This window comes from Xenopus tropicalis, chromosome 8, assembly GCF_000004195.4.
Source record: "Xenopus tropicalis strain Nigerian chromosome 8, UCB_Xtro_10.0, whole genome shotgun sequence".
NCBI lineage: Eukaryota > Metazoa > Chordata > Amphibia > Anura > Pipidae > Xenopus > Xenopus tropicalis.
Window position 1 is genome coordinate 106,030,560 of NC_030684.2, and position 27,999 is coordinate 106,058,558.

The 27,999-nt window shown below is 39.9% G+C and overlaps 2 protein-coding genes across 5 annotated transcripts in view; one reads left to right on the top strand and one right to left on the bottom strand.

Moving 5' to 3' along the window:
* The window catches only part of stard9 (StAR related lipid transfer domain containing 9), a 93,822-nt gene extending 79,210 nt beyond the window's left edge, over window positions 1-14,612 (bottom strand). The window contains exon 1 of the mRNA XM_018096600.2: window positions 14,475-14,612. Coding sequence (XP_017952089.2) covers window positions 14,475-14,521 — 47 coding nt within the window. The 5' untranslated portion in view covers window positions 14,522-14,612. The remainder of the gene's footprint in view (window positions 1-14,474) is intronic.
* A 60-nt stretch (window positions 14,613-14,672) lies between these two features.
* numb (numb homolog) overlaps window positions 14,673-27,999 on the top strand; it is a 62,356-nt gene continuing 49,029 nt past the window's right edge. For 2 of the 4 annotated variants that reach the window (XM_012967830.3, XM_018096089.2), the window contains exon 1: window positions 14,676-14,857. The gene's annotated coding sequence lies outside the window, so the exon portion shown is untranslated. Of the gene's footprint in view, window positions 14,858-27,999 lie in introns of all 4 variants that reach the window. The other 2 variants (XM_012967832.3, XM_012967831.3) reach the window with 2 other exon arrangements.

Below are 27,999 nucleotides of genomic sequence, written 5' to 3' on the forward strand. Positions count from 1 at the left end.
TACATGCTCAGTGTGTAAGACTATGAGGAAGCTTCCTGCTGATTGGCTCAGATCCACATTCCTAAGGGGGGTTGTTCTTAGCATTCTTGAGGGAGGGGGGAGCAGGAGAGGGGAGAGAGGAGGGAGCTGCTTGTCTCTGGCACAGGAAAACAAAAAGACAACAAATCCTTTTTCTTTTGATAGATAAATCAGTGCAGCGTTTCTGTGAGTGCTTATGGCTGTATTTACATAGACCTTTCTGATAAAGCTTACTTTGTTTTTACCTTTCCTTCTCCTTTAAGAATAGTCAAAGCAAAAAGAAGCAACTGATCAGTGCTAGGAGTTATAAGAGAGTTGACAAGTTAGTAAATGTGCCCCATAGTGACTACTTTGTCATAATAAAGAATATAAGGGCTCGTGTACAATGTCATATGCAGTGGGCAAAGTGCAAAAAATGCTGCAATCTGCGCAAATAGCTACAGGACTATCCCGACCCTATCTTGCGTATCATTTTGAGGGCTGGTAGGACATGGAGCCCACATTGTGGCCCTGTCCATGGGACATGAGCTGCATGTCCTGATGTGGCAGAGTGCAGCATTGAAAGGGGCACAAGTGCTTAGGAAATGAGCACTACTAAGGGGCACACTCTTGTGTCACTTTTTAATGGTATAGATGCATGTTATTTGTTATTAGATTCGTTTATTTTTGTTGTTCAGATTATTTTTGTCCATATTCTACAAAACTACTAAATTCTGGGCTAATTATCCAATATATTTAAATGAAAATAATAATGTATGATCGATGGAGTCCATAGACAGGCTTGAGGCCATACAAATAATCAGCCCTTCAGTTACAAAGGTTTAGCCTAAATCCATACATTTGCTACAGTTGATACAACAGACTTATTTTGACATTACTAACCCATGTTATAATGGCATTTTACCACTAGATGCTGCTATAATATAGCTGCTTACACATACTGGCAGCCAAGCCAGTCATTTCTAGATGATTCAACTACTTAACAAGTTGCCAAATTGAACTTTAGAGAACTATAGGAGGAGGGAACTGACAGCAGTGTATCTGTGTTTGCTGAGGAATTACTACAATTGTTTCTACCCAGGATAGGCCATCCTTGCAAGACCTATGGGCAGTCTGGGGCAACTAACTGGCATTTCTGAGTTCTAGCGTTTCTAAAGTTATGCATTTGGGTTTTAAAAATAAGCACTTTACATTTTTATACCCTTTCTGGGGCTCAGAAAGGGTAATCCTTAATGGCAAAGGAACTAGGAGAAAATGTTTCTAATTAATTGTAGGCTGTGTGTGCATGTATTCTTTTTGTGCACAGTGCTGTGTCATGGGTCCATATAATTTATGTGTTGCAAAAATTTTTAATTGCACTCCACAGTGTGATGTGTGTGTTGGTTGTGTCTTAGTTATATAGACTACAACACAGTTGGGGACCTATCACCCAAACCTTATCAGATCAGATCTTATTAAACCACTACATCCCCTTTATTTTGAGGAAACGGGCACTTTGTTAATAAAATCAGTGTGTTTTCAGATAGCATTTTTAGCGGCAGACTAAAAACAGGAAGAAGAGAAATGCTAATAATTCAAAAAGTATAATGATGCTGTAGGGCCATCTTTATATATATATATATATATATATATAGGCATCCGGGGTTCTGGGTATAGGGTGTCAGTTTTAGGGGGGCGGCCCTTGGGTGCTTATATAATCTGAAAAATGTAAAAAAATAAAAACCCTCCCCAGTTGCTGCCAGATTATACCTATGCAAATCAGACGGCGGAGCTGGGCGGGGGGTTCAGAGGGTGATGTAAGGGGGATAGTGAAATCACTTCCAGCGCAAGTGACACCATGCCTAGCGGAAGTGTTGCCACTTCCACATCAGGGGGCGTAGGTCAGGTGCTTTGGGTGGCACCAAACCTAAATACAACCCTGTACAGACCAGCTGAAAAGTTGCTTACAATAAGTTCATCTGTAACACTAATTAATTAAAGGAATACTGTCATGGGAAAACATTTTTCTTTAAAAAAACACATCAGTTAATAGAGCTGCTCCAGCAGAATCCTGCATTGAATCCTCCATTTTTTAAAACCGCAAATATATATATTTTTTATATTTAATTTTGAAATTGCAGCTCCCAGTAGATATCAGAATAGCACTCAATAAAAAGAAATCCAAGCCCGGCTTGGAACTCCTCCAGTTACATGGGAGTAAGAGAAACAATAGGTTACCTGAAAGCAGGTCTAATGTGTAGCGCTGGCTCCTTCTGAAAGCTCAGACTCAGGCACAATGCACTGAGATGGCTGCCTACACACCAATATAACAACTAAAAAATACATTTGTTGGATCAAGAATACAATTTTAAATTTGCTATGTAAAGAGTGTAACTTAGAAATAAAAAGTACACCATAAAAATCATGACAGAATCTCTTTAAGTAAAATACAACATCCTCTAAAACATCCTTTAAAAGTTTGCACCACATCTGGTAACCCATTTCTGTGACCAGTAAATTCTAGCTCCTCTTTGGTGGCTATTGGTTACTAAACTAGGTGCAAAAATAATTTTAGGACATTATAAGCCACTGGTGAGTCCCATGACTCTATAAAAGCATGAGGCTGCACCTGACCTGGGAACTAGCACTTATATTGTAGTGTCACCCACTGTGACCTACAGCACTTATATTTGCCTGCTTGTGTCTGTAATTTACCCTCCCATATAGATTGTACGCTCTACGGGGCAGGGACCTCCATCCTCTTGTGTCTTTGACTCTTATCTTATTGCAACTATATCTTTTATTTGTATTTATCTATTATTATCTTAATTACCCCGTTTATATTAATGTATTCTAATGTACAGCGCTGCATACATAAGTAGCGCTTTATAAATAAACATATACATACATACATACATGAGGCTTAAGGCTGTGTGCTTTAATACTTGTCACTTTTAACATCCTCATATTTTACAACAGAGGGTACATTATTTATTGTGATACACAAGTTTTACTTAGTCATGTGACATAAATGACATCACTAAGTACCCATTATACCTGATGGCATCCCTATGCGCTGTTTATAAGAATATAATTTACAAGATATTCAAGGTTCTTTATTTATTCTATATATATTATAACTGATCGTGTTATTATTTATGATATCCAGTGATGTATCTGTTTTATATAGGGTTTAACACAGTGGCAAGAATGATTATGCCACATATTGTGTGTGGGTGGAGCATAATTCTCTTTTGCTGAACACCTATAGATTTTGCTGCCCAAGGTAAAGAATACCATGACTTGTGGCAGTTTCACCCCAGGCAAAAAATTCCCTAGGCATGTACCCTTTAGACAAACATTCTGAATGAAGAATCTGAAAATGCTTTGCAACACAGTGCTTAGCTTTACAATTAGCCTTTATGCTAGCTTGCTCATGCACAACATTTTGTCTTGATAGGAATGTGAAAATCTATTGCATTGTGAGTTCACAGCCAACAATGCCTGCCAAAGAATAATTACACATTTAATGTTATGCAAAGGGAAACAGAAAAGGAACAGGTCATACTTTGTTTTGATATGACGAACACATGATGACAAAGGAGTTATGAAACTTATTTGGTACACAGGAATTTTATTTCCCATGAACATGAAATAATTATCTAGTTGGACAGCCCTATTCTAAATTAAACCTGGGTAATGGAAGCTGTAGCTTAACAACAGACTGGACATAAGAGTTTTTTTCTATTTTACTCTACAGAGGGTGATTTTTAACAAGGGGTTTCCCCATATTCATGTCTGTGATGTATTTTTATTACCCTAGTAGCAGACCTGACACAAGAGATGTTACACAGAGAAAGATCTATAGGGAACAATGCATAATCCTCTGTGTCCCGCCCCAGAAATATTAAAGCTTAAAAGTGAAGGATCTGAGGTACTGATCAGAAGGTCACAGATTTCCCTACAATGCAGAATCCTGAGGGACCTGAACATTAGCTGTTATTCTGATTCTGTAAGTAAGAAAAATGTTTATTAGAAGATACAAGAAAAACCCCAGCAGTTCAGTAGCAATTGAAAAAAAAAAAATTTTCTTTTACAGGTATGGGACCCAGTGTCGGACTGAGATGCCAGGGGCCCACCAGAAAACCTTGGACCATAGGCCCACTTTCTAACAACCTCTTTATTATCCAAGTCTCTTTTCTCTATCCTTCCATCTCTTTTTCCCATAAAGAAATAGGGAATGACCATGCAATTGGCCAAATAGTTAGAAGCAAGAGGGCTCACTGATACCAGGGCCCACTGGGAGTTTTCCTAGTATCCTGGTGGGTCAGCCCGACACTGATGAGACCTATTAAACAGAATGCTTTGGTCCCTGGGGCCTAGATTTTTCGAATAAGGGATCTCCATGCTAGTGATGTGCAGGTCAACAAAAATTCAACCTGCACCTGACCCTAACTCTCTCCCTAGGGTGCCCGGCCAGGGCTGGGCACCTGGATTTGTTTCAGATTTGTCACAGCTTTGTCACATAATAAAAGCCGAAAATAGGGGGAATTCTGCGAAAGAATCATTTTTTGCACAAGAAAATTGTAATTGTAAAGAAATTTGAGCGTTAGTATATGCCCCCTGTTAATTTCAAGATTTCAAGGCAATCTTGGTTGAAGACCACTGGAAGAAGAGATAAGCAAACTGAAATATTTCTTAATTCAAGTCCTTATATATAAAATATATATATGTAACTATTATTCATATTGCTGGTATGGAATTCTGCATTCATTGTTTAATAATAATACAACTATGTTAATTAATCACATGTACAGGCCATTGTAATATCACAGTTCTGACATCATTATACATAAGAAGGCTTCTTAAACACCATACTTTTTGCATAATGTTTAAACTACAAAAAATCAGAAGGGATGCTAGGGATGATAAGCGGGAGAACTAAGTAGGAATGAGGGCCCACTGGGATATTCCCTGGTATCCTGGTAGACCAGTCCAACTTCTTGGCAGAAAACTCTGCACTATACTGATATGTAAGTCCTAATAAGATTGAGATTGATTTATAGTTTGGACCCGATCAGCATCTGCCAGGCAGTGTTTTAAAACCCAGCAACTAAGCTATAGACTATGTAAGAAAGTAACATCTTGGTTTTTGCCATTCTTTATATATATATATATATATATATATATATATGGGTTTATAGCCACCATGTCTTATGGGTAATGTAGGCTTACTAGAAAACCAATTTTCTAGTAAGAAAAGTACTTTACATTCCAATCACACCCAGCCTAAAACTATACATATCAAAGGGTTTTCCTGTAAATGCCAGTTGGGCTGTATGTTAGCTACAGGAGCCATAAAACGTATTTCTGTGTGCGAGAAACCTTTTCAACAGTTTCCGAACAAAGGCTAGGTGTGGTTTTATCAACCTCATCTGATCAGTTGGGATGTAAGCTCTGGGGTTGGTATTGAAAACCTGGATAAATTGGATAAACACTGGGGGGTAGTGGGGGGCAGCTGTTGAGAAGAGAGAGAGAGAGCAGCCTGTGAGGAGACGGGGGCAGCAAGTGACAAGACAGCATGTGAGCACTAGAGGAGAGAGGAAAGCCATGTTGGGAAAAAGGAAGCTGACATATATATAATATATATATATATATAAAATGTATAATAATATAAAACTGTATATAAAGTAATTATTTTCTCAGTTTAAATTATCACTTAACTGTAACGATTGCTTGATTTATTATTCAATATATTCCCTTTAATATATACCTATTGGAGTGGATTATTTGTCTGCTTCTCAAAAGAACCGTGACCCGAGTGAATAATATTATTATTAATATTATATAAAATCTTACAGATAAGATGGGCAAGCCAGACAGGCATGCAATGCATGACATATAATTCATAAATATAATATTGGGTAATAATATTTATTTGTGTCTTGTTTTGGATGTCTTAGTTAAAAAGTTTGCCCTGGTCACATGCTTAGGAGAGATTGCAAAGTGTATGCACAGATCTCCAAATTAGGGTAAGGGCCAGGGAAATCCAAGAGAAATGTCTGTCCAAATCTAAGGGTAAAGGTGCACTGTTTTTTTCTGCCTGTTGAAAAGCAGAATAGTATAAAAGTCTGGCTGTGCAAACAGAAAATCTAGAATAAAAGATTCTTACTTTAAATTATTTAGTCAATTCTTTAGAATTTTTCTAAAAATGCTGCTGCTATGGCCATTAGCAACCAGCAAACAATGGCAGAAAACAAGAAGGTGTGCAAGGATGCAGCAATGAGCAGCTCAAACAGAGGCTAAGGGCCGTGGAAGACGGAGAGATTAGTCGCTGCGATATGCCGAAGTTGCCTTGAGAGGAAACTTCGGGCGACTTTGGCAAATCATAGCGGCGCGTATGCCATCCCACTGGCGATTTACAATTACCACCAGTGGGATGGCATTTCGGGAAGATTAGTCGCCTGTGACAAGGGAGATTTGTTGCGGGCGGCTAATCTCCCCGTATGCCACAGCCCTTATTGTGCAGAATGATAAGCACATGGAGTTTGCTACCATATACATTTCAAAGAACTAAAGAGGTTTTGTTCCTATAGCTAAGATATAACTTTTATTGTAGATCAGTTAAAAAATTCTATTTACAAAATTAAATACCTGTCCAGTGTTACTATTTACGTTTGAGGTCAGGGTTCTGTGCAGGCCAGTCCAGTTAATTTCCAGCTCTGAAATGGCCACACATTCAGAATATTTTAGGAAACATTTAAAAATAAAACTTATTATAGTAACAAAGGCAATAACCTTTATCCTTGGACCCCTTTTTCATTTCATAAAACATCTCTAGTAATTGTTTGGCCTCAATGAACTTCATTGTAAAGACTTCTTTCAAACTTCATAAACTCTTACTTTTCTGTTAATAGATGGGATTGTTACGTGCAATTTTATAATATGAAGATGTTGGATTCCTCTAACAACATTAAGCATATGCCATTTATTACAACCAGATATACCAAAGAACCCATCCCTGCCACAATGGGAAGACTGGTACCATGGACATACTGTTATCAAAATGTAATTTACAGGAGAAGTAAAGCTACTCAGACTGTAGATAATTCATTCTCATAGCCTCTGCAGTATATATGATCCATCACCACTCCTGATTCCAGTTCATTAGCTTCTTTTTTCTTTTGACTCTCAGTGCTGACTGTTTGGCCTTAGATGTGGACCTCCTACGTCAAACTTTTTTCAAATAATCTGGTCCTCCCCTAGTTATGAACTATTGGTCTTAAACAGTTGACACATAAGGTCACAAGTAAGTCAGCAAGTGCAGTGAGCAAAGCACAATTTCATGCACATTTTTTCTCAGAATGCAGTGTTTTTTCAAAAAATTCCGGCATCATTGTGGTCACAAAGGAGAGATACTCTTAATGCAATTGCGCCGCACCTACTGCAATTTAGTCCGATTATCCAAAATAAGCGCACATCTGTGCGTGCTTTATCACAGATCAGCCACTGAATATTTTTGAAGTTTGCCTGGTTTCATTTCCAGTGTTGAGTTTGCCAGTGACGTGGGCACCCTATTCTTTCAGCACAGCTGAACTGCAGTGATCGACACAGGGCGGAAACCCTGGAGCTACTGTTTAGCAGGGTGCCCCTGCATCACTAGGCACAGCAGTGCTCAATTCCAAAAAGAAGGCAGTAAGAACTGAGCGGTGCTGAGAGCAGCTATGTATCCTAACAAGCAACCATACATGTTTATACATATTTCTGGGACTAAACAAAACAAGGGGTTTCAACTGTAACAGAAAGAACTATGGGAGTAAAAGACATGCCTCTGGTAATTCATATTGCTGATGTAGCTGAGCAAGCATATGGTTCCTTTTTTGTGTGCAAGCACGGCAGTTCTTATAAGTCAGACAGAGGGACTGGCATTTATTTTTAGAAACTGTTTCCAAAAAAGACTTTTTAAATAGAAAAAGTGTTCTAAATATGGAATGCTTTATATGCTTTCACCAAGACATATAATGTTCAGGAGGCTATTTTTACCTAATTTTTCCATTAAAGGCAAACAATAATGCAATGATTGTATTAGTCAAAGGCAATTCATTAAAGAGATAAGTTCTAATGAGCAGGCCTCCCTAAGGGCAATGGCACATAGAGCGTTGGATCCACTGTTGTCAACCCATGTTTTTTTAGGCAGACGAAGAGAAGCAGATCCTCCCTCCTCTGCAGTTCCATTTATCTGCACTGAAAAGTACAGCTTTTGTCTGAGTGCAGGTACACGGAGTGGTGTGAAGATCAGGCCAGGAAAATGCAAAAGTAGGTGTTTTAGGCCCAATCTCTTCTTCGCGTAGCTGCACTCAGGTGGAAGATGTGGCAGATACACGGAGCTGCAGAGGAGAGCAGATCCACTTCTCTGTGAGCAGCGGAACCAACACTCTGGGTGCCCGTGCCCTTATACCTCCTGTATCAGTAAGTATTTAAACAGTATGTTATTAATATGTTTGATGTACTCAAATATTCTATTGTTTAGCACTGCAAATTATGTATAAGTTTTATAAAAGTGTTATAATAATACTTTTGGAAAATTGTCATTGTGCTTAGTGTGGTTGGGCTATTCTTAAGCATTATACTTAGGGCCTTATCCCACCCAGTACTCCTAGGTCACGCCCTCAATAAATTCTATAGCACCAGCTTACTCAGTCTGTCTCAATTCAGTTTGCACAAGGAGAAGAAAATTATGGTAAGTATGAAAAGAATTTTTCCCTTTTCCTAGCCACTATTCATATCAGCATTACACCTGGATGCCATAGTAAGGCTAACAAACTAGAAGAGCAACTAAAAGGATGGGAACTCAGCCAAAAAAGGCACACATACTAAAAGAATGCCAAGACAAAGAATGGGGATTTTGAAAACAGTACGAGGCAGGTTGCTGCAGTAAAACCATGCCCAATGCAGTAACCCACATCCAAGCAGTAGTGCTTGATGAAATTCTGCACTGAAGACCAGGAAGAAACTCAGGAAGAAACTCACCCAGTGTTGCAAAAAAAAATACAGTCTGGCTTAGGTGATACAATTGTAGCTCACTAATTTTGCTTACTGAAGTTGACAACAGAAGAAGTGTATTTAGGGTGATGGTGATACCTACTCATTGCCGAGAACAGGAAATGCTTCAATTACATAATCACGCAAAAATACCTTGCCATACAGTTTTGCATGATTAAACCACTGAAGTGTTTAAACAACAGCAATGACTTTGTCATCTACCAGTATTTTCAGACTTTCTGTTGCCTATAGGAAGTGCATTTTAATGTAGCTGATGTGCAATAACCCTAAGGGTGAGACACGAAAAAGAAGTCTTGTCAACAGACTTATAAGGGGGTATCAACAAGAATCTAAGGTTAGTGCCACACGGGACTGTTCTCAGCTTGCAGAGAAGGCAGGCCGAAAATCAGGCCCTACACTGGCACCGGCCTGCTATTTTGCCTGCGCCCAGAAGCATTGTTTCCTCCCAGGCCAAGGCAGAAGCAGCAGATATCAGCTGCAAATGAGAAGTCTTGCGGTTTTTGGCTGATATCCCCTGCGTTTGCCTCCACCCCGGGCATAGACAATGCTTCTGGGTGCAGGCAAGGTAAAAGGCTGTGCCAGCATAGGGGCTGATTCTTGTCCTGTGGTTTTCTGCACACTGAGAATCAAGCCAGTGTGGCACTAACCTAAAGAAAGCCAACAAATCAAAAAGACTTACTTATGTTGGAAGGTATTCGGGCCAACAAATTTCCCTATTGATAGGGAAGAGAAATAACACTTACAGGAATGGCAGTACTTTTTGAGAGTTTGAGATCAAGGTGGAGTGTTTTTTTTTTTTTTTTAACACTGTTCGTCATAATCTGATGCAAGTTTTCACTCAAAACCGGGCTTTTTTTTCCAACGCATACCAGATTTTCAGAGTGCTAATCTGCCACTCAGCAGATATGGGCTGTTTGCCAGGTTCCATAGGCTTGTACTTGAATCAATCTTTAGTTAACCAATGTAGCTTTTTCTTTTTAACTGGGCAGTGCAGGTATGGGATCCCTTATCCCGAAACCCGTTATCCAAAAAGTTCCAAATTACGGAAAGTCCATCTCCCATAGACTCCATTATAAGCAAATTTTTCTAATTTTTAAAAATTATTTCCTTTTTCCCAGTAATAATAAAACAGTATCTTCTACTTGATCCCAACTAAGATATAATTAATCCTTATTGGAGGCAAAACAAGCCTATTGGGTTTATTCAAAAGTTAAATGATTTTTAACAGACTTAAGTTATGGAGATCCAAATTACGGAAAGATCTGGAAGACCCCAGGTTCAGTGCATTCTGGATAATAGGTCCCTTACATGTATTGTTCAACATGAGTGCGATGTATATGCTTTGGGATTAACATACTTTTTGCCTATCGTTTTCATCAAAAGTAGGTGCTTATTTTTTAATTTCTGGCTTGACGGCAAGTTTTGGTTGCATAAAAACCAGGTGCACTGCCAAACAAAGCCTCCTGTAGGCTTTTAGTACGCATAGAGGTTACCAAAAAAGGCTGTGATTGAATGTGGCTCACCTGTAAAAAAGGTTAGGGACTTCTGCGTGAAACAGAGACATTGAAGCTACTCCATGTTTGGTCCTTGTGATGTAGATAATTAGGTTATCAGTATACAACCCTCCTAGATTACCCCTTTGTTGTGACTGTGACTTTTAGGGCTCTGGTACACGGGGAGATTAGTCGCCCGCGGCAAAACTCCCTGCTCGCGGGCGACTAATCTCCCCGAGTTGCCTTCCCTCTGCCATCCCACCGGCGAACATGTAAGTCGCCGGCGGGATGGCAGACGCGGCGGCGCGATTTCGGGAAATCGCCGAAAAAGACTCGCGAGTCTTTTTCGGCGATTTGCGCGAAATCGCGCCGCCGCGTCTGCCATCCCGCCGGCGACTTACATGTTCGCCGGTGGGATGGCAGAGGGAAGGCAACTCGGGGAGATTAGTCGCCCGCGAGCAGGGAGTTTTGCCGCGGGCGACTAATCTCCCCGTGTACCAGAGCCCTTAGGGCTCTGGCACACGGGGGAGATTAGTCGCCCGCGATAAAACTCCCTGTTCGCGGGTGACTAATCTCCCCGAGTTGCCTACCCCTGCCATCCCACCGGCGAACATGTAAGTCGCCGGCGGGATGGCAGACGCGGCGGGGCAATTTCAGGGAATCGCGAGTCTTTTTCGGCGATTTGCGCGAAATCGCGCCGCCGCGTCTGCCATCCCGCCGGCGACTTACATGTTCGCCGGTGGGATGGCAGGGGTAGGCAACTCGGGGAGATTAGTCGCCCGCGAACAGGGAGTTTTATCGCGGGCGACTAATCTCCCCCGTGTGCCAGAGCCCTTACCAGGCATCCATATTTCAGCGGGATTATCTGTGCACTGGTAATATAATTACCTACCTCACAAAAACCAAACATGGAGTAGCTTAAATTTTCTGCTTGTGCTCTTTCTTTAGCTCAAGAAATACCAAAACACATAATTTTTTTATGATTAAAACAACAGGTAAAAAGTATATTCAACACAAGCTCTATACATTGCATTCATGCTGAACAACAGGAGTATACTGTTCAATTAACCTGGGGCCTGCTGCCCAGGTTATAGTACAGCTACAACACCAAGCATGCACTGAGACTGGGTGATACAGAATTGATTCACTGAGCTCTATGTTTGGCACATCCTCCTCCTCAGCACAGCTGCAGGACTCAATAAAAAGCCAATTTAGACTACCACTCACCCCATTACCTGCAATAAAGGCCTCATATGGTCTGTGGCTCAATCTGTAATGTCTGGGGGAAGGGTGTGATGTGTGCTTCTGAAGTTGTTTATTAAAGGAAAACTAAACTTTCAGATTTAATACTTAACCAAGGATAATTTGTATCAGTGACCTTAAAAAGAATCTTATCAAACTGGCAAATACATATCAGTAATTACTGTCCTCTTACCTTAAGCCACCATTTTGACATGTGTTGTGTGTTATTCACTAATCACCTGACATGAAATAATGCAGAATTTGACTAACAGGAAATAGGGTGGGAGTAAAAATCATACCTCCATCTATTCATTGGCTAATGTAACCAAGCATGTACATTTTTCCTTGGTTTGCGTACTTTGCACTTAAATGGCAGTTTTTCTATATGAAATATCCAATGTCACATACCACTAGAAAAGTATATATTTTATTATAAAGGCTTCAGTCACAGAAAAAAATATTTTATATATGGGCTACTTATGCGATATATTTTTATAGAGATCTGCCATGTTCAGGCATAAAATTTCTCTTTAAAACATAACATGCTCATTTTGGAGAGGGTTCTTTAGCTCTCTTTAACCATACATATTGGGTTATCTTAAATGGCTTTGGTCTGCAGGTTCCCAAACTTCAAAATATAAAAACAGTAGGGGAGCAACACAAGCATAAAAATAGTTCCTGGGGGTGACAACTAAGGGTTGTGGTTGGTTATTTGTTATCCCCTATGTGCTCTCTTTGGCAGTACACCTGTTTTTTATACAACCAAAACTTGACTCCAAAATTTAAAAAAGCACCTGCTTAGAGGCTAAAAAAACTTGTTGAAGATCATTGCTTTGGTCTATACTTGGCCTAGGTTTTCGACAGTAGAAAAAGGCCTCATAAATGTCCAACCTGTGACATTTCTTGAAAAATATACCAGCCTTCCTATATTTTTATCATTCTTTCCTATCAAATATGATTTTTACCAGCCAAGCTTGTAAAATACTGTCAAAGTGGCAACCCTATGCTTGAGTAGCCATTAAGAAGCTAGGGACCCTAAATTATAACCTGACACAGGTGCCATTTGTGGTGTGTAAGCACTGAAATAACTGCCTTTCTTCTTTATGTTCTTTATACAGTGAGTAGTTTCCAGGAACCTCTGGCATATTTCATTTCAAGTCTTCATTGTCAGATTTTTATTTTTGAAGGAAAATAAATGATAAAACTGTCCCTACAAATATATTATATCTGCAACCATGAGTCATAAACTCTTTGTCTTAGCCAGCCATCAACCAAGAACCAACAGGCAGACATAGACTACAGTCTGCAGCCTATCTGCCCACATATGGGGCCCACCCAGGGTGATCCTAGGGTAGTATTGGCTGTAATGTGTTACCTTAAAACACCGTAATTTTTAACCCCCAGGCTGCTGCGCAGTAATGAGCTTTTCTAACTCTGCTACATGCCAATATCAGGCAATTGGTCTGTCTGCAAGTTGTCTGTTGTACCCATGAAACGTGTGCCAGATGCAGCAGCACCAGTGCTATTATGATGTGCATGATGGGATAAGATGGTTTGGAATCACATATACTTTGTTCAACTTAGGCCAGTGGTTCCCAGTTTGTAGTACTGGCATCACCAGGGGAGCCTAGAGCAGAGGCAAGGGGACTCAGTATGATTTCTTTATTGGGTGAGGTTTAAGGGAATAAGGCTTCACCTAGATACACCCCAAAAGCCCCATCTGTCAATTGGAATGAGATTTGTGATGAACATTTGTTTTTCCGTCCTTTATCTCCTTGGGTTAATTTGAGTGACTCACCAATGGTTTCCTGTATCTGTAACCATGTAATGGACTAAAGGGGTCCCTTATTACTAGGTTAGACCTCTGGGGGCTCTTGAAATAAAGTATGGCAATCACTAGGGGGTAGATTTATTAAGACACAAATTCGGTGTAATTGCTATTGCGAAAATTTGGCTCTTAAAGTTACCAAGGGCAGCAACTGGGCACTCTCTGCTGCAAGGTTCTTACCTTGTCTATGGTTGCCACCTGTCCGGTTTTGACCCAGTCAGCCCAGTTTTTCAAGGGGCTGTGCGGGTCAGAACCTTCTATCCGGTTCTCAAAATTCTGAATAACCCATGACATCATCACATGATAACATTAGTGGTTTGCGTGTTGATGTCACTGGCCCTTTGTCAGGGTTTAAAACCCAGCAAATGTGGCTACCCTAACCTTGCCTCAAGGAAAGATCAGCCCTGGGCCCTCTGAAATGCCTCTCTAACTTACATCTGGCCAAAAACCAGTCAGATGTAGATCAGGCAGGCTTTGACATTCCCATCTGATCAATGACCGCATTGGTGTATTAATCACTGGCTCACATTAGCACAGTATCGCCCACCTTACCTAAATGAACTAATTTTGTGCGTACGGCCACCTTAACTCCAACCAAAAATGCAAGAAAGTTTCTGCTTTGTGTTTATGGGATAGTAACTATACCTATTTCCATGGTTTGTTTGCCCATTTAGTTAACTTGCGCTACTACACAAGCAACAAACAGCATCCATTTTTTCTTATTAACTCTCGGCAGTCTACAGAGTACAGAACTTTCCAGCTCCTGTACTCTGTGTGGTATTCAATACTCAGTGCGCCATACTCAGCGTCTGTTCCAAACGCTGCTCTGCAACCAAACACAGCGGAAATACCTTCTTCCATCGAACTTTAGACGGCATGCAACTTTGGCCAATGACATTACTCGCTTCTTGTAGTTACAGCGAATTGCCAGACGATAAGTTAAAGCTGACCAATCGAAGCACGAAGAGGCGAGCACTCTGAGCTGCGGGCACAGGGTGCAAAGAGGTGGGAGGCGTCGAAGAGGAGGGAAATGGGCGGGGCAGTGTGTATGACGGAAAGGTAGCGGGACCAATTAACACTGTATCCTGCTTGAGGAGGCGGTTCTGGAGTTGGGTGGCTCCGCAGCGGCTGTGAGCAGTGAGTGCTGTTGGGTTAGGTTGTGGATTGGCAGGTGAGAGACCTGGGAAGCGGAGCCGCAGACTGGGGTTGGAAGGACGGATGTGCCACTCCTCAGGTGAGTGAAAGCCTTTTATTCAGTTTGGAATGACTGTTCCGAGAATATGGCGCTCCCCGCACATCGCGAAGGAGATGCCTGATGTATGTATGTCCCCTTCCACTGGGGAAGCAATACACTTTAGCAAAGCGGTAACCCATCCGTCTGTCACGTGACGAGTTATTGGGCTGCTTGATCCACATGACCCTGGGTTAGGGATCTTTACGTCACGGCGTTGGGTGAACTACAACTCCCATAACCCCCAGTAGAATGATAGGCGCTCGTCTATAACAAGTGGAGACTGTAATAGCCCTTGCCTGATGGCATTTTGTGTGTGTTATAATTGAAGGGCTTATTAGTTTAACTTCTACGCATTTCTCTGTTTGTGTACTTTAATAAGAAAATACCATTGAGTTTTAAACATATGTAGTATTGGCTGTAATGTGTTGCCCTAAAACACCGTCATTTTTAACCCCCAGGCTGCTGCGCAGTAATGAGCTTTTCTAACTCTGCTACATGCCAATATCAGGCAATCTGTCTGTCTGCAAGTTGTCTGTTGTACCCATGAAACGTGTGCCAGATGCAGCAGCACCAGTGCTATTATGATGTGCATGATGGGATAAGATGGTTTGGAATCACATATACTTTGTTCATCTTAGGCCAGTGGTTCCCAGTTTGTAGTACTGGCATCACCAGGGGAGCCTAGAGCAGAGGCAAGGGGACTCAGTATGATTTCTTTATTGGGTGAGGTTAAAGGGAATAAGGCTTCATCTAGATACACCCAAATGCCCCATCTGATTGTCAATTGGAGTGAAATTTGTACTGAACATTTGTTTTTCCGTCCTTTATCTCCTTGGGTTAATTTGAGTGACTCACCAATGGTTTCCTGTATCTGTAACCATGTAATGGACTAAAGGGGTCCCTTGTTACTAGGTTAGACCTGTGGGGGCTCTTGAAATAAAGTATGGCAATCACTAGGGGGTAGATTTATTAACACACAAATTCGAATTCCGAATGGGAAAAATTTGGATTGGATACGATAATTTCTGATGATTGCAAATATCACGAAAGTGCCTACAAAAAAAACGTATTAGTCTGAAAGTCACAAAATTTTCGTACTGAACGATTGTAAACAGCGGCAGAACCTTCCCGAATTTTTTGCGCAGGCGTACGAAAAAATCGGCGGAAATACGCTCCGAGCATTCGTGTCTTGATAAATCTCCTCCTAGGTCTCAGACTATAGAAGATGGTTGGTTCCTATTAGGGATGCACCAAATCAATTATTCGGTTCTGGATTCGCCCAGGATTCAGATCTGGCCGAACAGAATCCTTAAAATCACGTGACTTTTTGTCACATAAATATGGAAATTGATAATTGTTCACTGTACGCTTCGTGCACGGTTCTTTTTAATCCCTCAGTGGTAACTATAGGATCTGGAGCCTATAGTTGCTTTTAGGAACTGTGACAATATTACACAGAAGACCCTCATATTTGTCACTTTAAGGCAGGGGGCTCAAACTCAATTTACCTGGGGGCCGCAGGAGGCAAAGTCAGGATGAGACTGGGCCGCATAAGGGATTTCACAAAAAATTGGTTTTCAAGGGATAATGCAAGGCACGGCGGGCGGGAGCTGCTGATTGCGGAAATGACGTTATACCATCATAACAGTTATTATGGGAAGACGTTCTGTGTGCACAATTAGCTGCCCGCCGTGCCTTGCATTATCCCTTGAATCGCAATAAAAATCGCAATCCATTCATTGCTTTTGAGAAGGCGTTGGTGCGGGCCACAAAATACTGTACCGAGGGCCGCGAGTTTGAGACCCCTGCTTTAAGGTATTGGAATAGAGTCTGAGCTACGACATAAATGTCCTGAGGACTCCTATTATCTAATAAAACAGTGAAGCTGTCATAGAAGCCCTCCTTGCTGAGGGAGGTTATTTACTCTGACAAGTAGGGACTGACTCAGAATAATTCATACTAAGCGTTATATGAATATTGTCATACTTAGCAGGATTTATGTAGAACTAACAAGTTATGCAAAGCTTTACAATGATATAACCAACAGGGGTTTTTATAATAAATTAACAAACAAGAGTTAAACTGCAAATAGTTGGTATCGTTTTCACATTCCCAGTGTATGGGACCAAATCGACAGAACAGCTTTATTTGACTATATCAGTGAAGAGGAGCTTGTTTGACAGCTTTTCTTTACACAAAAGGCTAAGGCTAGTGCCACATGGGGTTGACTCTCAGCCTGCGGACAAGCGCATACTGAGAATCAGCCCCCACGCTGGCACCAGCCTGCACCCAGAAGCATTGTCTTCACCTTGGTGCAGGCACATGCAGCATATTTCAGCTGGAAACTGCTCAAGAACACAGATTTGGACTGAAATACAGTGCATGTGCCTGCACCCAGGCTGAAGCAATGTGTCCGGGTGCCGGCACAACTTTCAGATTCTATAACCGTAGGGGTAAATTTGATAAAACACAGGCCGATAATACGCCCTGTGTCGCTAGCCTAATGCCACACAGGGCTGATTCGCAGCCTGTGGATAAACACAGGCTTTGAAATAGCCCCTATGCTGACATCAGCCTCTTCCTGTGCCTGCACTTGGAGCCATTGTGTTGGCCCGGGTGCCGGCACAAGGAGCAGATTTTGGCGTAAGTATGCATTTTTGCACCAAAACCACAGGAAATTGAAAATCATTGGGGATTGCTTATTAGTCAGGTAAAGCAGTTAATATGACTGCTAACCTTGCACCCCTGGTTGGTGGGGCTCCATTTTGATAAAAAATCAGACTGGGTATTGTTATCCTATCAATGCTGCACCTCCACTTTTCACAATGTTCCCTTTTGGCAGTCAGGACCAAACTCCATAAACATAAAGTTCATTTGCTTCTGATTAAATTAACCATTGAGCGTGTGTGTGTGAATGTGATAGGGACTTTAGATTGTAAGCTCCTCTGGATCAGGTAATTATGTTAATAAGGTATAAGTTCTGTAAAGTGCTGCAGAAATTTATCAGTGCTATAAAAATAACAGGAAAAAATAATTTTCACTTACCTTGTCCTTTTAAATTTAAGCTGTTGAACTGGTGATATATTTTTACTTACCTGCTGCTAGCAAAATATTTGCTGGCTTTACATAGGCCTGTCTGGAATTCAGAGTTAAAGAAATCCAAATCTAATAAAATGTATTTTCCATTATGTGGTTGTATGATTTGACCTCCCAGGTGTCTGTTACAGCTGTGGTTACAGAGTGTTTGCTTGGCCGCGTACTATAAATGATGTCTCTCTAGGGTAGAAAATCTTATTGCGTCTCTGGAGATAACCCTTATTTAAGTTTGATTTCCTGACGGGACCATTTGCCTTGTGAACTTGCTGACAAGTCAGCATTATGTTGCCTTACGTTTTTATGAAGTTTGGACTTCACCCTCTTTTGGGACACAGTCAGCCTGAAGAAGTCCAGGCTTTACACTTTTCGCCCCTCCTGTGCCCTGAACTAATCAGCTTTGCGAGCACATTAAAGGTTTGTGTTTCAGCAGTGCAAATAAATACATTACTAATTTATATCTGTAGGGACAAACTACTATAAACATCTTGTCTTGTTGACATTAATAGGCTGCTATTTTTTTTCTGTTGCATAGTTTGTACCTCACGGCCTAATTATTTTACTAGCGTGTATTGGACTGACAACAAAACACCTTTAGCTGCATACTTCTAATTCTAAAACTTCTGTACCTAAGTAATTGTTTTTTTGTCCATTTTGAAGTACATATTTGCAACCATAATCACCGTCTGCCTTTACTTCAACACCAGGGCTGCTTATATGGTATTTCAGGATCATGATTATTGGTTTGGCAAGGAAGTCAATACTTCTATATCAAGAGCATGTATTATTCATGCATTCTTGTGTGGGCTAAAAGGCTTCCTTCAAGGCCTCACAAATTGTTTAAAGCAGCAGTGTGCTGAACTGATACTTGGTAAAATAACAGTGCTGACATGTTTTCTAGTGGACTAATGGGTTATTGAACTATGCTGAGAGGTCCGTGTTGATTATAGCATGTATAAGATATATTCTCATTAAATAAACATGGTATGTCTAGCAGATTCTGTAGGCATAACGCTTGCAGCATCTGTTTTCTGTGGAAGGAATTAGTTGAACTTATGTAAGATGTGGGTCTAGAGGTCTAGTTTCAAATAACCAGTACCATCAAAGATTGCATGTTTAGAAAGGTGTATATGTGCAAGTGCCAAACATGAAATGGGTTTTGGTTTACTGTATTATCATGTGCATATGAAACTCACTTGTATTTGCTTTTGTGGAATATAACATTGAAGTCAGTGGAGCTAATTCAGTCTGGTTTTCATTTTTTTTTTTTCCTCCCAACTAAAAATGTGTGTGATATAAATATTGTTATCCTTTTTATAGCTGTGACATATTATGCTGTAATTTGCAGGGAATGCATGTCAATTTACATCAGACTCTGTCCCGTGGCATCACAACACATATGTAGAAATACATGTTTCCTCTCCCAGGCTGCCATAATACACATTTTAATTGCAATATTTAACACTATCATGTACTCTACATAAAACAGCAAAATGAATCTTAGCCATAAAATTAAATTATGGATAATAGGGCTTCACTTTCAAGGTGGTGTTAAAATATGATTTTATAATATACCATGAGTATAGAAAATTTTATTGGTGATATTGCTGCCATGATTCTTTTTCGTTTGAAGGGTGGTGATTTGTTTAAATCGCTTTTTATATTTTACACATTTTAATTCTTTCATGGAGTTGTTTTCTTTTACTTTCTAAGGCTAATGTCCCACAGGGAAGATTAGTCGCCCTTGTTAAATCTTTGCTACAGTGATCGACTAATATCCCCAAAATTCCTATACACCGGCAAAGTTTCCTTTGCAAGGAAACTTCGGCGACTTGCATATGCCTTTCAACCAGCGATTCACATTATTGAGTTTTTTCAAGTCATGGCCATTCAGCCTGTTATTTAAGCAAACAGATTTTGCCTATTAAATGTGTGTATTTGTGGTTTCTGGACAAATTCCACAAATCTGTGCTAGTCACGTTGAGTCCCATGACACTTCTTCATTGGTGGAGAATACACTGTGCGCCCCATAGTCCTTAGGAAGGACCCATAAAGATTTGATTATTTTTCCACAAGCAGAAGGGTATAAAGGTTGCTTATTCTTCATGATTTTAAAATTATATATTTTTGTTAAACCAGAACATAATTTATTAATAGGTAGGATTAACATATTCTGCATAAATTCTAGTTTTATGCCATCTGCACTATTCACTAATGGTAATTGTGTTGACCCTACCTGTGCACCTGCAGGTCAGGTGATTACAACTTGGTAACACTAAAGCTGGCCATACACGTGGCGATCTGACGATGTTTCTTGCGACCATCGGTCGCACGAAATATCGTCAGATCCGCCACACACAGTCAGGGCTGAAACAGCAGATAAGGAGGTAGAAACAATAGGATTTCTACCTCCTTGTGCCGATTCAGCCCTGACGGCAGATTTTGGTCAGGCGCCTTCTACGGCGCCCGATCAAAATTTTGTAACCTGGCCGATCGGCGAGTCGTCCGATATCAGCAGCTTCCTGCGATATCGGCCGACTCGCCGACATGCCATACACGCACCGAATATCGTACGAAACGAGGTTTCGTACGATAGTATTGGTGCGTGTATGGCCAGCTTTAGTTTCCTGACTGGTGGGTGCAGCATCTGTGAGATTACAATTATTGTCAATACAAAGATATTTTCCATGTTGGCTAAAAGGGCACAGTTGTAAAACTTTCCTTGTGGTGTTACTCAGAAACCAGCCCTCTCAGCATTCTTTTCACTCCCCTCTAGATAAGCTTCTATAACTTGGAGAAGAATGCATCCATAAAGCTAACTTAAAGTAACAATAACACCAAAAATTTAAGTTTTTTAGAGTAATTAAGCTATAATGCACTTTTGCCCTGCACTGGTAAAACTTGTGTGCTTACTATATAAATAAATGAGCTGCTGTGTAGCTATGGTGGCAGCCATTAAATCTGAAATAGGGCAATACAGCACAGTTTGCATAGCAGATACCAGAAAACCTCTGTAGAATACAATGGTTTTACTTATTATTATTATTATTATTTATTTATAAAGCACCAAAGGTGGCCATTCACAGGCAGATTTAGGCTGATTGAGTAGCTTATCTGCCCATGTATGGGGACCCTCAACGGCCCAATTCGACCAATATCTGACTTAAAATTCATAGCCCTTTGGGTAATTTGTTATTGCTTATCTTCATCTTTCAGTCTTTCCAAGGATGGCTTTCCATATTATGGACCCCTAGGATGGGGCTCCTGCTTTGCTTGCCTCACATCCCCTTCCATCCAGCCCACTCTTACAGAATGGGCCAGGCTGGGGTGGGCAGGATATTTTGACACTGTTTGAATCCTCTGCCCATTTCCCAGTGCTGATGCAGGCCCCAGGGACTACATTCCACCACTAAAATCTTGCCACCCTAGCTGCATTTTCCTTTGTGGCTTTGGTACAAGCCATATACGTTAATTTAGAAGTGATCTATCCCTCTAAGATAACTAATCTAGCTTTTTACCACTTAGCTTTGTTTGCTGTATGCAACTAACTTAAAACCAAAAATGTATCTCTAGATTTTGATGTAGCTCCTCAATGACCAAATATTGTTTAGAAAGACTGTTTTTGACTCTATACACGGGCCAGTAATCTGCAACTTTCTTAGGAGTGTCAGAATCGTCCTCTAATTTTGCCTTATGTATTGCCAGCTTTAGGCCTTTTTCACTAACAGAACTCTATGTAGTTTGGACATCTGAGCCCAATGCATAAAAATAAATAAATTGTAACTGGGGTTTAATGGTTCTAACTGTACTGGAAAACCAAGCAAATGACGTGTGTCTGACTTGCTGTTTGGGAAATACAGTTGTGAGTGTTCCTAAAAACTAAATCACAGAGTTTTAATTGCTGCTGGTAATATATACAATGAAATGGTTCCACCCATCTGGCTTGCACAGAAATGTATTGGGCAGACAAACAGCCCAATCTGAAAAGCATGGCTTTGCATTCCACTGTGTTCATTTATGCTGGAAAAGCACTGGGAAACAGATTCTAACCCACTGTAAATTATCCCAGCTGTACATGTAAATCAGAAAGTTTTTTCTCTCTATATGTAACCCATTTTACTAGTTCCCTACAATTTTCTGAAATGATAATCGTCAGTTTTAAAGTAACTATTGTTTTTTTTTCTCCTTAGCCACCTTTTTTGGTGGTAAGTTTTTTATTCCATTGACTAGTGAGTGTCAGTGATATAATTTCAGCCTGGTGTGAAATCACTTTAGCACACTGTGTAAAACCTGTGATTATACCAGCTTTTGTTAGAAGCATTCGGTTTCAGTTCTGCATGTTAAAGCAGTTAAATTGACTTTGTGCCCTGCAACCTCTGGGTGTAACTGTGGGAGATTCCTTTGTTCTGTGCTTATTATAATTAGCTAAGCACTCTTCCTAAGGATTACCATAACACAATTATTGCTTCCGTGTTGTCCAACTTGCCATATGCCATGGAACACTCCTAATTCTTTAGCCAAATCAATATAAAAATGTAATCTGTAACAGGAAATTAAATTTTCATTACTTGGGGCTCTCCACCCAAAAACTGTTTGTTTTCTGAGCCATATTGTAAGAAAATGTTATGCTTTCATTTACAATGTTAAATCGTTTGGAAGTTATTTGTAAATGTAAACGCAACTGTAAGCAATATTTATTTTTCTGTTTCTGGGTCTGGAAAATTGTAGCAGAAGTCAGTTCACCAGTTCTCTTGGAGATTTGGTTTATGATATGTTGTTTCTGGGGAATGCAAACAAAGCTACTGCTTTCAATAGCAATTACATTTACTTATAACTTTGAAACTATTGTCAGTTAATTGTACAGTAATTAAAAATTAATTACTGCATATTAGAATTTCCTTTTCTTTGTTTTGGGGGGGTGGACCCCTTTAAGTGAATGCCAACATTTTACAATTTCTTATTTGTTATTCCAAGTTATATTTTTTATTCTTTTTATAGTGGTTTAATACCATGTATTGTTTAATAAAATAATTTATACAGCCTTTCTAAAAGCCTGAGTCCAGGATACCTTTTGGTATGGTATACTCGGCTAAACTGAACATGCCCAAGGCACTAATTTACTTGCTGGGGCAGGATATTAGAGCAGCTACATTTTTTTTTTTTTTTTTTTTTTTTTTTTACACCCTTTTCTAGACAGGGAGTGTTCATGAACATCATGGTAGGTGCAAGTAAGGGATCTGTTGTATTTTAATGCTTTGGACCCAGTGTTTTCTGAATAAAGAAAATATTTTTTATTCTGGAACACAATGACTAACAGTCATCTAAAAATAAACTTTCAAACCAGTAGGATTGTTTGGCTATCCACATGGATTTATGCTAGTTAGTTATCATGAAGTACAGTTTTCTGCTACACCAGTCATCAAGCAGGAAACTTGGTTTGGAGGGACCTTGTCAACAGCTTTTATCAGCACATGTAAGGCCAGTTTTATTTGTTAATATAATTGTCATTGAAAGCAGTATCTGTATATCCCATTCTGTTGTATGCATTGCTGATTCAGACTAATGAAATTATTTTGAGCAATCCATCTGATTAACAGATCTGTAAGGAAGTATGCAAGGCATTGTGAAAAGCATTTTTACTGTAGGGGGCAAGACTACTGTGTTGTTTGAAGTGTCAGAACAAGCAGTGCAGCAAAGTCAGATACTGCTTTTGGTTGCCATTGTATCTACAAAGAACTTTAAGGGCTGTGACACACAGGGAGATCAGTCGCACCACAACAAATCCCCCTTGTCGTGGGTGACTTATCTCCCCGAAATTCCATCCCACCGGCTAGAATGTAAATCGCCGGTGGAATGGCATACGCGGCGCACGATTTGCCGAAATCTCGTGTGTCACAGCCCTAAACCTATTGAAAATGTTTTGAGGTATACTGGTAAGTTGCAAAGAATAACATTTACTTTAATTGGGCAAAATCTCATTTACATTTGAATAAACACCTCAGGATGAACACTTTGTTCAGAGGTAATGTTCAATATTGTAATGTTTCAGGTTGTAACATAGCTAAAATATAAACACGGACATGGCTTGTGGGTGACCTTTATTTCTGCTTTTTTTTTTTTTTTTTTTAAGAAAAGGAGAAACATTTTTTGCAGCTGTTTAAGATTTTTCATTTTTGTTTCTCAAAATGGAATGGCCATTTGCTTTCTTCTTTATATGTCAGTCCTCGTGAATTAGAAATTTCAAGGCTTATTTCCTGGTACAGCAGATTGCATATAAAATCTGCTTTGTGTATGATGTGAGCACTGCTTAATTTATTTTATATGTCAAGTGATTAGATGCGCGTATACTGCACAGGTGGTGGAAGGCAATGTAATATGTTTACACGTATATATATATTTATCCAAAAAAGACCAGCAACACCGAGTTATTTTCCAAAAACAATCAATTGTGTATTAAAAACGCATGAACAGCCAACGTTACGTTTCGGTCCCCATCGGGACCTTTCTCACGTTGGCTGTTCATGCGTTTTTAATACACAATTGATTGTTTTTGGAAAATAACTTGGTGTTGCTGGTCTTTTTTGGATATTTAAATGATTTACCTTGCACCCGAGCTAAGAGCTGAATCAGAGTGCCACCCTGGGTTCGCTATAATATATATATTAATATTATAGGAAATTGAATGAAATATAAATAAACTTGTACAGCTCCACTCCTACCCATTTGGCTTATGTGCAATAGTCTGTGTGCATGTTCCAGTAGGGTAGAAGAATGATACCCTCCCAACTGACTGATTTAGCCACAAGTGTCCAGTGATTGGTTTGGGGGTGTAAGAAAGTTTGGGGACTCCTGCTGTAGAAGATACTTACACATTGACTGAAATTTTGTGATTCTGTTCCCTTGCCTTGTTGCATGTTGCTGTATGTTGCATTCATCTTGAGATTAATGAAAAAAAGAAGATAAAAAGGTTTTTATTGTATTGTTTTTATTGTATCTCCCTGACTGCTAATAAGGGGAAGGTCTTGTGATGTTAACCCAATATTTCTAGATTAAGTGATATTAACTCTGGCTGCTTTCATGAGTTTTGTGTAGAAACTTGTGTTAACACATTCGCCTTTCCCCTATTAATCTAAGTCATCACTGTATGTGGGGATGTGGTGTGTGCATGATGAGCCCCTATATTGGTGTCTGTGGCTCCTGTTAAAGACCATACATTTTGGATTGTTTGCAGTTGTGTACCATTACAAAAAAATAGTCCATGAGTCTATATTGCCTGCCATCCTTACCTTTCCTGACTAAGTAGGCAGGTTAGTTGTCTGTGCATGGGACTAAAATTATGGCATCCCCGACTGACTTCAAAACTTTGCCAGACTAGCTTGAAATTTCTAAAAGTCGGTGTGAGGATATGGTCATCTTCTGACACATCTGCATAGGTCAAACTATGGCCAAATTAGGCAAAGCTTTGCTTGTTTGGCAGCCTTCAAAATCTAATTGTGTCTGACCAGCTTAACTTTTCTTATCAAGCCTCTGACCACATGTGCTATTTTCTCCATGCTATGATGTGCATAAAAAGAGTCTGAGAAAGAGAGAGACAGGGGCTGAATGTTTTCTACTCTATTTGAAGAGGATTTTATAGTCTAGTTTTAAAGTAGATTTTCAAGATCAAGCTTTTTAAAATAAACCAATAAAATGCACATGCTAACTGACTTATTTGTAATCAGATCATTATAATAAGGATTAAAACTGTTCTGAATGTGGTCTTCTGATAGACTGTGAACAAGAAATACAAAGTCCTTGCCACCTACAAAATACACATTCTTTGATAAATGGCTAAAACCCAGATTTGAACCAATCACAGTCTACTGTATGTTTCTGAAATGGTTACTAAGCAGCAATACCAATGGTCAGAAGATAGTGTTAAAGGAATAATTATGAGAAGATTTTTTTTCCAAACTGCGTCTGTTAATAGAGCTTCTCCAGCAGAATCCTACATTGAAATACGTTTTTTAAAAAGCACAAGCACATGGGCTAGCCATATTCTTCATTTCCCAGGGTGCCACAGCCATGTGACCTGTGCTCTGATAAACATCAGTCACACTTTCCTGCTGCGCTGCAAGTTGGAGTAATATCTCCCCCTCCCTTTCCCACCAGCAGCCAATCAACAGAACAGTGGGAAGGGAGCAAGATAGCAGCTCTCAGGGCCGTGGTAGACAGGGAGGTTAGTCGCCCGTGGCTAATCTCACCAATATGCCATTCCACCGGCTTGAATGTAAATCGCCGGTGGGTTGGCATATGCGGCCAGAGCCCTTAAAAGTGATTTTATAGTTTGTTTTTTTTCACGCTGGTTCAGGGAGAGGGGTGGGCAACAAGTACTATTTTAGCTTCTGCTCTATTTAAATTTCTGTGGGAGCCAGCGCGCTGCTGAGATTGTACAGGGGAGTGAGGGGGAGATGGGGGAAGCTGACCCTAGCAATACTTGGTAATGTTACTAATTTAAAATCTACTTATCTGTTAATATTTGTGTATGATAAATTTGCTAATAAAAATGTTTAGAAGGCATGTGTTTAATGTAGAATGTTACTGGTCCTTTAAATCAGCCCATGTATGGCCACCATTAGAATGCAGGAAAAATACAAAATCATGTGCAGATATGGGGTTTATTATCTGGAATGCTTAAGGGTTTTTCCACAATTTGGATCACTATACCTTAAAGCTGGCCATACATGCACCATTCTTATCGATTGACGAGGTGACCAATATCGCAAAAGCCTTGGATATGGGCGGAACAGAAAATTTTGATTGGGTGCTATTGAAGGCGCCCAAGCAAAGGCAAGCATTTAAGGCTGAATTGTCAGATAGGGGTAGAATTCCTACTGTTTCTAACTCCATCTGACAATTTAGCTCTTAATGTTAGTGGAGGGTACACAATTGTAACGTGTATGGCCACCTTAATTCTGCTAAAAAACATTTAAACCTGAAACCCAATAGGACTGTTTAAACACCAGGGTAGATTCATGTTGCTTAGTTACCATCAAGTACCAGGTACTATTTTATTATCACAGAGAGAAAGGAAGTATTTAAAATTTTGAATGATTTTTTTTCCATGGGAGATAGCCTTCTATATTGCAGTTTGTCAGCAAGGCAACAGCTTTGTGTCTTTTGACTAACCAGCTATAGAGTACTTCAATGTTCTTCAGTATCTTTCAGGTATCCACTGTTACCTAAGGGATACACGTAAAGCTGTCATGATTCGGACAGAAAAGTCCTGATGTCATGGTGGTTTAGAATAGCTAGTTGGGTAGGCTTCACCAGCTAGACAGCAGTAACAAAAACAAACAAACAAACAAACAAAAAAATACTAAGCACAGGGGTTGGGCAATAATCTCATATATGTGTAATACTTGCAGCCAAGTTATGTGATTTTAATGGGAATAGATTGAGAGTCCTCAATTTTTTTTTTTTTTTTTTTTTTGCATGAGTGCCGGGCCATGTATTTCAGGTAAGCGGTCAGTTTTGCCAGACAGTTCTGTATTAATGTTGGATCACATAGTCTAGTTTGCAAATTTTCTTCCGCAGATGCCCCATATTGATGGGTGTATCAGCAGAAGTTTGCAGAAAATTTGAGGAGGTGTGTGATTTTTTTTTTTTTTTTCCCCGCCTAGTCAGTTTTTGCCTAGTCCTTATCACCTGTTTGCCCCACATTCAGTTCTGTGCTTTGAGAAATCCGCTTTTAAGTACTTCCATGTCAAGAGCTGTTGTAACCACAAATGTAATTTGTGACACCTGAAAAAGCAAGAGAATGATGGTAAACACACTGTGTAACTCTTTTGTAGACACTATAAATAACAATTCCTCTTGGTACACATTGTTTGGTTTGGATTCTACTAGTATTATCAGGGTGTTGTCCTTTACTAGCTTTTTGTAACATTGTCCTTCCTGTTACTTACAGAAAATACAAAGTTTAACATTTAGGGAGGTGGCAGATGGAAAGATTAGTCGACCGCATTGGTGGGAAAGTCGCTGTTATTTTTTCAAAGTCTTGGCGACTA